Source organism: Corapipo altera, unplaced genomic scaffold (assembly GCF_003945725.1).
Source record: "Corapipo altera isolate COAL_440 unplaced genomic scaffold, ASM394572v1 67, whole genome shotgun sequence".
NCBI lineage: Eukaryota > Metazoa > Chordata > Aves > Passeriformes > Pipridae > Corapipo > Corapipo altera.
The window spans coordinates 7,131,491-7,141,740 of NW_020884906.1; the positions used below are offsets into that span (position 1 = coordinate 7,131,491).

At 50.0% G+C, this 10,250-nt stretch overlaps 1 protein-coding gene across 2 annotated transcripts; it reads right to left on the minus strand.

Moving 5' to 3' along the window:
* Positions 1–309: 309 nt before the first annotated feature.
* LOC113951212 lies at positions 310–6,245 on the minus strand. Of its 2 annotated transcripts, XM_027651924.1 has the most exons (3): positions 4,989–6,245; positions 4,528–4,700; positions 926–1,311 (listed from the first exon to the last, which is right to left on the minus strand). In XM_027651924.1, the coding sequence occupies exons 1-3, from the start codon at positions 5,400–5,402 to the stop codon at positions 1,296–1,298; spliced, it is 603 nt and encodes a 200-aa protein (XP_027507725.1). In that variant the 5' UTR covers positions 5,403–6,245; the 3' UTR covers positions 926–1,295. The 2 variants fall into 2 exon arrangements, 1 of the variants encoding a protein (XP_027507725.1); XR_003529089.1 differs by lacking the exon at positions 926–1,311 and adding an exon at positions 310–868 and having other exon boundaries at positions 4,528–6,245.
* Positions 6,246–10,250: the final 4,005 nt, after the last annotated feature.

The window sequence follows — 10,250 nt, forward strand, 5'->3', positions numbered from 1 at the left end:
GATAAAGCCCTCGGTAAGCACCCAATATTCTTTAAGGCACCAACTGGATTTATCTCAATAACAAAAACTTAAAACCAAAAGGCTTCAACTTCCCAAACATCCGTAAGAAAACTTGCTTTATTTATGATTTTTATAACAAATAAACCCACCTTCTTTGCAATGAACATCCAGGCAAATCACTGCTCCACAGAGCAAGGCTTTGCAGAGACAACTGTTTTGGAGGTGACTGTGCCCTCCAGCTTTGCCAATCCTGCTTCCCATCACTGGGATGGGCTTGGGAGCTGCTCGGCTCCAGACTGGAAAGTGGCTGGTTCCTTGCGGGAATCCTCAGCATTCCTGCCAGCTCTGAGAATGCAATGCCATTTTCAGGCCTTTTTTGGCCAGGGGTGGCCTTGGTGCAGGTCCCCTGAGCTCCAATTCCTCTGGAATTTTTAAAAATAACAGCAAAATATTCCTGAGCTCATGCCAGTGTGGGGCTATTTCTGGAAGGAGAGAGTTGCTGGGCAGTGCCAGGGAGATGTGGGGGCACCTGTGCCCTCATCAGGGTCCCCCCACAGCATCTTCCTCTGGGCAGAGGCATCTTGAGCATCCCAGTGCTTAAAGCTCATCCCGTGCTGGATCCAACCCTCTCCCAGGACTGCCACAAGAATCCCATTCCCGAAATAGCCCCCTTATCTGAGAATTACTTAAATAAATATATAAATTTTGGGATCTGTCGAAAGGGTGCTGTTGATGGGAGCCAGATCCAGAGTTTGCCTTGGGAAACAAACAAATCCAAACTCAAAGGGAGCATGAGGAGGGAAACCTGTGCCGAGGAGCCGCGGAAATGTTCCATGTCACATTATCCAGGATTAACGTTCCGGATCGTCTGTGAGGATGGAAAGGTTTTATCCTAAAGATTCAATTAAGGTTCCTCAGAGCCTGATCCATCCTGGGTAGGACTGGGGGGGATCCATAAAACTGCACAGCAGTAAGAGGCAAGAAGATCCCCAGAGATGAGGGATTTAGGATCATAATTCCTGAGGGAGAGGTAAAGCATTTCCATGGATATCCCATCTTGAGTGTATCACCCCCAGCCTGGCATCAGCTCAGCTGTTGAAGAGCTTCTGCTCACGGAAAACAATGAATTAATGGGATTTAGGGGGAAGAGGAAAGAGGTTGGATGTAATCAGACCCAATTAGTGGATGGGTCAATAAGAGGAGAGGTGGTGGGATCATTGGTGGTCCCCATGTCCCGTTGGTGGATCAGATCCCAGGTGCTCCTTGTTTGGAGGATCCCACTTGCTCATACCCCATTACTGCTCCTGGAAACTTCCACCAAGAAGGGTTTAAATTAGTCATTTACCAATTACACGTAAGGTTTGGCAAATTAAAATCGGTCCTCTTGTTTAATTAATAGGGCAGCTTTATATTTGGCAAATTAGGGAGACTCTCGATGAGCTAATTTGTTAATTAAGGGAAGCCTGGAGGCTCTTCCTTCATTAGACTTTGGCAAATCCTTTAATCCAAACTGTAGCTCCTCCTTTAGGACCCCCAGGCTTAGACCGGGGAATGGCCCTGGCAGCGACATTTGCCATGGGAGAGCTTCTGGAATGGCCCTGGTTTCCTGGGGTTTATGGCAGCAGCTTATTTCCCTTCCCCTTTCTCTTCCTTTGGGAGGATTTCTGTTGAGGAAGAGCATGAGATCTCACAGCCACGGCTGCTGCTGCCAAACAAAGCCCAAAGCTGCCTCCAGGAAGGAAAGAGGGAAATACATGTATAAAAAAAGAAGGGAAGAAAATCTTCTGGCCCAGTTCAGAGGGAAATTTCACTTCATTATTTAGGACAGAGCTCCCTGTGAGTGGAGTTAATGAGATAATTAACGTTAATTGGGGGTGATGGTCAGGGTGTCTGTGCTGTGGAGAATGGGGGTAAATCAGTGGCGCTGCTGCTGGAGGGTGGAGGATCCAGAGTTCATCCCAACAGATCCAAGTATCTCATGTGTCCCCTCGTACCAGGCAGTGCCTACCCTGCCCATGGCCAAAGCCACTGACTCCCAGGGCAAATAATCCTCCAGGTATATCCAGGCTCAGCAGATCAGCCCTTTCCCCCATCCCAGGTTGTAACAGGCACAGCCACTCCCAGCAGCCCCCTCCCACTGCTTCCAGTACAAACCAGTAGGTGCCAAGGCTGGGTGGGCTCTACTGACCTGCTCCAAGCGATGCCACCAAGAAGGATCCCAAAAAAAGCATTAGAACCAACCCCAGGGAGAGCAGGACCAGTAATATCAGTAAGAGCAGTACTGACCCGTGTGGGCAATCACACCACGTGCCTTGGGATAAATACCCTGTTATGGATGCAGTGCTGCAAATCCTGCTCCACGTTAAAAAAACAGGATAGTGATTTCCCAGGGTTGCATGATGGACCATATCCCTCCAAACCAGATTATCCCAGACCCGATGGAGCAGCTCACTCCCTATTTTTAGCCATCGGTGCCTCTGCACTGGCCAGCAGGTTATCACATAAACATGGGAAAGCAGCCTGCCAGGAGCGGACCCAGAGACTCCCTTATCCTTGGTTTTAATGTATTTATTTTCAGCCTCTAAAAAGAAACACCAGGTTTGCTTTATACTGCACAAGTTTGCCAAGTTTCCAGCTTTCACTGGAACTTTTCCACTGTGACAGGTCTGGGACACACAGGGAGCAAGCAAAGAGGGCAGAGATGGCTGAAAACAGCAATAAAAATATCACATTGAATGGCAAATGCCTGATTTATTTTCCACATATTTGGCCAAAAAAATAAGGTTGCTGTTGAAGCTGCCTGGATTTGGGTGCCTTTTACAAGAGGACATGGATGGTTTGTGCTCCAGTGCTCCAGCGCTGGCTTCGGAGTGTTGGCCACAACAAGCTGGAGCTCAGGCTGAGTAAAAGCACACTTGTATTTGGAGCTATTTGGATTAATCATGGATTAATTGAGGTTGGAAGGGGCCTTGGAGATCCTCAGGTCCGAGCAGACAGCTCAGGACCTTCTCCAAGTGAGTCTGAGCATCCCAAGGATGGAAATCGCACCACCGCTCTCACCCCTGACCTGGGGTGACTCCTCCAATGCAAAGGGGTTTTTCCTTATTCCCAGTGGAACATTTCCTCCTGCCATCTTCCTTTTGCCTGTCACTGCTCCCAGGCCATCACAGGCTGCCAAAGCCAGGGAATTCTCTCCTTCATCCCAAAGGATCCATGGGAGCTCCAAACTCAGCACCTCTGTCCCTCCGTGAGCTCCTCAAATCCAAGGAGTCACGAAAAAACTGCTCCCTGATCTCCTTCGGTGACAGAATCTCGTGTGTTTTGGGATAAGGTGCACTCAGCTGTTTTCCCATCTCTATTTCCTCCCACTCCAGCCTCAGATCAATAAATTAATTCCAAATCATCTAACGAGCCCTCAGCCTGTAATTTGTTTTTCATAAGTGTAAATCCAATTCCTTCCCAAGGCTGTGCCTTTGGGACCCTCACAAATTAGGGAGCTGCTCGAGACACTTTGCTGGCATTACTTAGGCAGAGAACATTGGTCTGAAAATAATAATAATCACACCAAGCTCTTTCTAAAGATGGTTTTTAGGGCCCCAAAACATGTTTCATTTTCTTTGTTCCTCCACTTTCCCTATTTCCAGCGGTGCCTGGGGAATCATCCCGAGCAATTCACTCCAGTCTTTAATAGCCACTATAAAATGAGGCTTGGAGAAGCCTTAAGCTGGTGTGGCTTTTATTGTGATCCAGAATAATTCTTATCAGGGGAACAGCTCCTGCTTGAGCTGTCCTGGGCCTGTAAAACACACACAGACTTCAAGCCAGGGCCTTTAATTCCCGCTCGAGTCGTGGTGGCTTCGCTTTGGTTTGGAGAGCAAAGCAGACTCTGGGAAACATAAAGAGCCAATTCCAGGCTATTTTAAGCTTCAAAACAAGAAATACCACAACTTCTCCAATGTCTCCACAAGCCAAGGGTTGCTCAAACTCAGGGCTTTGTCAGGAAAATCAGAACAGGAGAGAGAAAGGGGCAGGAGGGTGGCGCAGTTGGAGGCCACAGTTAGATAGGATTTTGGGAAGGAATTCTTCCCTGTGAGGGTGGTGAGGCCCTGGCACAGGGTGCCCAGAGAAGCTGTGGCTGCCCCATCCCTGGAAGTGTTCAAGGCCAGGTTGGGGTTTGGAGCAGCTTGGGATAGTGGAAGGTGTCCCTGCCCGTGGCAGGGAGTGGAATGGGGTGATCTTTAAGGTACCTTCCAACCCAAACCATTCGATGATTCTGAGATTCAGGGAGGGTTGGGGGAGCTCCCTAACAGCCTGGTACTCTCAGCTGTGGTGTTAAAGCATTTACAAAAGATCACAAAGATCTTCTCATCCCGGTGAAGTAGAGGGAAAACAGACTTTCAGGAATCAAAGGCCATTGCACGCAGCAGATGTGTCAGCACTATAAGGCAAAGCAAGGCTTTCAGAACCCTGATTTCAGCTTTGCACAAATTAGACAAAAAAATTAACTCAGTTTCATGCCATCCTTACCAGCTGTCAGCTCGGTAGTCACCAGAGACTAAATACAATAACAAGAAAATGAACACAGGGAAGTTTGGGCTCTGCAGAAGCTGGTTGGGAGCAGGCTTATGCTCTGGGAAGTCAAGCTGCCCCAGGCTGATGGAACACCAAACTCTGATGGCAGAGGAGTCTAAGGGAAACACCTGCAAATAAAATAACCCTGAAAAATGAGGCTCTGACAGTCCCAACATTCAAAAGTTCCCATGGGAGCTGCTGTTTGCTGTCATTCATTTGGTAGCTGGACTAATGAGCCAGGTGATCACCAGGCACCTCCCCACCACCTCCATCCTCAGGTTTTCCCTTCCCTGGTAGCCCCTGGACATATCAGCTGGAAGTCCAGGAATGCAGAACCAAGAAGCAGGGCCTGATCTCACCCAGGTGCCACTGTGCTGGGCTGGGCTTTGGGCTCACCTGGCAAGAGTTGATCTTACCCACAAACAGCTGGAATTGCAGCCCCTGGGGATGAGCACCAGGCACAGAAGGAAGTCCAAGGAGGGAGGGAAGACCTGGAACTTGGCCTGGAAGGCTGCAGGGGTGAGATCCGAAAGCCAGAAAACAGGGAATGAGTTGGCTACAAGGGAAGAAGCAACAGTGAAAGGTTTCCTCACTGCAGGTTTGGACGGATAACCTGAGCTGACAGAGGAGGAACCAGCCCGTGCATGTGTGTTCCAGCTGGGCTGGATTGATTTCCACAGCTCTGTGTTGCATTCCTGAGAAAAGGCTGCACCCACGTCCCACAGGATTCCCACGAGGCCTGGACAGACTTGGCACAGGAGCATCAGCACATAGCACTTGGCTTCTCCCATCCCTTCACCTAGCCCGAACAGGAACCTACTGCAGCCCATTCCAGCATCATTCCTTGTGGGAAGAGGCAGCCAGAGGCTCAGGGAGGGACGAGGAGCCCGGCACCTGCACAGGGAGAGCACACGGAGCTCCCTCACAGTGCTCACCTCAGCAGCACAGAGGGATCCACACACAGCTCCTGCTCCAGCTCAGCCTCTACCTGGTGAAGCCACAAAGCCCAGCTGAGAGATTTAACATTCCATCTCCAAAGTAATGAAATCCAGGGAGATGTTTCACAGCTCCTGGTTTTGAGGAGCACTGGAAATACCTGATAAAGGTGGAGTTACGCTGCTGGTGACAAACAGAGGCTGTTCCCTGCTGGCAGGGGGAGAGGGAGCCTGGGTTTAATTTGGAGGAATTCCAGAGGATCCATTTTATCTCTCAGCATGCAGGAAAATTAGCAGAGCACCACGGAAAGCTGGGAACGACACATGCTCTATCTTTGTAATTCCAAGGCAGTGCCTGAGCTCTGCTAGAACAGCAGAGGTTTGCAAATCCTTTTCTTCCACTTGCTTTACAAATCTCTGTTTTCCAGCTTTCCAAGTGCAGGTGCTGAAGGAAGAGTTGTGCAGAGCCTCTGAGATCAGATCTCCTCACTGTTACCCACCACAGAGGTGCTTTATGACTGCTAAAGGATCATCCACCTGCTTTGGTTTGGATTCTTAACAATCAGCACATAGAAAGAGCCATTTGAATATCCAAGGCTCTGGGAACCTTTGGAAAATTAGATCCATAGAAAAGCAAAACTAAAGTGGGAGGTTTCTCTTCTCAAAGTTCCTGTTTCTCTTCCTGGGATTTAGGAGCTTAATTGAAGGCTGCATTCAGGAGTATTCCCTTTACCAAATCCTGGCGGAGCAGAGCCCCTCACAGGCAGCCAACACTGACTGAAATGTTGGGAATTAGCCCAGGATCAGGACATCCTGGCCTCCAGCAGCATCCCCAGCACCTCTGCCAGGGCACTGGTGTGTACCCAGCATCCCTGAGCTGCAGTTGCCATGGTGACCGAGCATTGTCCCCTCTCCTGGCAGGAAAAATATCCCTTTCCTTTAAGGAAGAATGTCCTTCCATATCTCTCCACAGCACAAGGCTGACCCAGACCACTCTCAGGTGGCTCTCTCCTGGCCTCATCCTACACCCAGGACATCCTGGTCTCCCAGGCCAAGCCAGGCAGGACAGGGACTGCTGCCCACGAGGAATTTGCTCCAGCTGGACACCGCTGGATCCATTCCCAGCAGCCAAAAACCTCCTGCAGCTGAACATCACCAAGGAAAAAAAAACACAGGCAAGAGTAACAAGGATCCAGTCATTCCCAGATCTAAACAGGGCAGGGTTTAAAGTGAAATCCAAGGAGGGAAGAGCTTGAGGTTGTCCAAGACTATCAGGTGGCCTTGGAGCCACCACTGTCTCCACTCCAGGACGGTCAGTGGCATCGGTGCCACCCCGGGATCAGCAAGAAGTGCCACCTCTGAGTGTGCTTCCCTGCCCTCCCAAATCTCCACGGGACCCCCGCTGAGCTCTGACAGCTGCCAGGACCTAAGCAGGGGGCGAGCTGAGAAGCTTACAAGGGAAAATAGCTCCTTTTGTAATCTGCTCCCACAGCACACCCACCCTCAGCCTATTTTAGCCTCCTCGTCCTACATTCCCGCCCTGGAGATGGGAAGTGTGAGGAGTTGTGACTGTTAAATGATGTCTCACATGAAGGGGTCTCCCAAAAGGGTGGCTGCTGCAAGAGAGGTTTCCACCCTTCTCTGCCACGCTCTCCTGATCCCACTGCTCCTCTGGCACCTGGAAAAGATCATAGAATAATGGAATCACAGGATGGTTTGGATTGAAAGGGACCTTAAGGATCACCTCATTCCATGGGCTGGGACACCTTCCACTATCCCAGGTTGCTCCAAGCCCCATCCAGCCTGGCCTTGGACAGTTCCAGGGATGGAGCAGCCACAGCTTCTCTGGACAACCTGTGCCAGAGCCTCACCACCCTCACAGGGAGGAATTTCTTCCCAATATCCCATCTAAACCTCCTCTTTTTCAGTTTGAATCCATTCCCCTTGCCCTATCACAAGCAGGGAAGACCAGGAGGTTGTTTCCCTCTGGGTGACCATTAGAAACCCAGATGGCTCATCCTTGTGTGGGATCCTAAGCAGGTTTCCCTGCTCTCCAATGTGTCAGAGATCAAGGAATCTCCGTGCAGGGGGGTGGACACTGGGAGCCTACATGGCCACTAAATCCCTCTTAACAAGCATCACTTTTCATTTCAGTTTTAGCAAACAAACATCACATTTCATTTTTAGCTGATTTTCCCCCTCTTCACTCAGCCAGAGGAGCAGGGAGGTAAAAGCAGGAGATAACTGAGCATCTTCCCCTCGAGAGCCCTCATTATCCCAGGAGGCCTCCACTGCCTCGGGGAATCAATTAAACGGACTGGAGCTGGGATACCCGGCACTTCACAGGATCAAAACCCAGAGAGACACAATGAGGCAATTTCCCTCCTGTCACTGACATGCAAATCATTCCTGCAGCAGCTCCTGGGTTTAATATATCTCCAGATTGCCTGGCGTGGAGTCCCATTAGCTGGGTCTACGTGGCACTTAGTCCAAAATGACTCTGGGAGAGTCAGCATTTCCACCTCAGCCTCAAGGACAGGCAGGAGATGAGTGTGCAGCCCCTTGGCTTCATCCCTCTCTCAGGTTCCCTCTGAGGCAGGAATCCCACAGAGTTTGGGATTCTGAGTAAAACAACTGAGAAATCCATAGTGAGGGACTGAGATCCCCGAGAAATGTCCTCATCAACGCTGGGAACATCCACAACTGTGCCTTTCTCCAGCCCTCGACTTCCACATGGATGAGGAAGGACAGCCAGCAAGGGCAGGATGTACCACGAGAAACCGTGCTCTCTCCCACAAAATATGCTGGGTTTTTTCCAAGATTTTCTAGGTTTGCTCCCCATTCTCTGTGACTGACAACTCATCACTAACTTAGATATTACAAATAAATTCTCCCCTGTGAGGGGAGTGAGGCCCTGGCACAGGTTGTCCAGAGAAGCTGTAGCTGCCCCATCCCTGGAAGTGTCCAAGGCCAGGCCAGATGGGGCTTGGAGCAACCTGGCATAGTGGAAGATTTCCTTGCCCATGGCAGGGGTGAGATGAGATGAGATGAGCTTTAAGGTCCCCTCCAACCCAAACCATTCTGTGATTCTATGAAATATGAGAAGAGGGAGGAATTCCAAGCACTGCCAGTTCCACCTCTGTCCCTGCCTGGGGACTCTCTGCTCCCTTTAGAGTGTCCCACTACCTTCCAGACCCTCACACCAGCAGCCACACACGGCTGACTGGAAAACCACTCTGACCGCAAATGCAATAATGAAAGAGCTTTTCTCCCACACAAATGGGACTCCTTGTTCCCTTTTTCCCACTAAATTGCTTTCCTCATTATACCCAGACCCTGCAGAGTAGCTTTGCTGGGGCCCTGCTGGTGCGATGTGAGAGCAGCTCTATCCCAGGCCAGCACTGCTCTGAACGTCTTCCTTTTGTCCATTTATTCCCAGTGCCACAAACCAATCTGTCTGAGAAGCTGCTTCCTCATTATTCCTGAGGAGATCCAACAAAGCCCTGTGTTCCTCACTCTCCAGGAGCTTTGTTTGGAGCTCTCTGTTCCCTCTCTTTGTGTTTGCAGATGAGCTGTAAGTGGCTCCCTAGCCTTGAACCCCCTCGTTTACAGTCAGGAGCAACAACCATTACAGCTCAATCCAGCTCCTGCTTTTGGTTTATCCTTCCCTTTTCTCTTTAATTAAAAATCCCTCTGGCCTTGCACTTGGATTTTGGGATGTGGTTTCCCGTTGCCTCACCAATGTCACAGCCAGGAATGTCAAATCTGTTTTTCACAACCTTGCTGTGACCTGGCTGAGCTTTTCCCAGGTAGTTCATCCCTTCCTTGTCCATCTGTTCATCCACTAAAATCCCACATTTAAATCCAGTTCTTTCTCCTGATGACAAGACCCTCTACAAGCCAGGAGCCTTTCTCAAGGGATGTTCCATGGTCTCGGTTTAACCCAACAGCTCAAGGGCAAGACACTTCCCAAATGCAGGAAATAAAAGGAATGAAATCCAGGCAAGGGGAGACAAAAAAGACCCCCAGCATGGAAAAATTCCCAGGGATGCTGGGCCTGCAGCTCTCCACCTTCAGAGCCTCAGCTAAACCGGAGGCTGGAAAGGGAGAAATATCCTCCCTTTTGCAAAAAATTAATTATTTTTTTTCCCTTTAACATGTGGCCCAGGCAAACCAGAAAGAAACGACATTGATGTATCTGCCTTATCACATCTTCCAAATTTATGCCAGGGAAGATTATCCCGAGGATCAGCCCAACAGCCATGGCACAGGACAAGTTTTGGGAAGCATGAGCTCCATGTCTGCTGTTCCATCTCATCAGCACCAGATCCCAGGAACCTCCTGAGCACAGAAAGGCGATTTTTATCCCAGTACAAACAGTTCCAGGAGGCAGCCAGAGCCTTACTCAACCTTCAAATATGCTTTCCGTGATCGGTGCCTCTAAAGGCAGAAGGCGGAAAGGTCCTGGAGAGGCTGCATCCCGCTGGGATGTTTCCATGGAGCAGGAGATGAGTCAGTGCCATCTGCCGGCTGCTCCAAAATCCACCGGATTCGGCATCAGATATTGGGGATAAAACCCGGGCTCTTACACACTTTCTCCCATGGTAACACTTCCAGCATCCTTCTGGAATGCTGCTTCCAATGCAAATTCCCCTTGGAGGTTCAGGCTCCAGATGGAATCCCTTTGGTGCATCCATGTGACCCAGTGGGACAATCCAGGCTGCGGATCCAGCGTTTCACAGC

Bases quoted from the DNA above. Each gene is read 5' to 3' on its own strand.
- LOC113951212 (XM_027651924.1), bottom strand. From the start codon at position 5,402: ATGGGCTGCAGTAGGTTCCTGTTCGGGCTAGGTGAAGGGATGGGAGAA. The intron at 4,701-4,988 runs GTAAGATCAACT...TTTTATTTGCAG, and splicing joins GCAATTCCAGCTGTTTGTGG to GTGTTTCCCTTAGACTCCTC.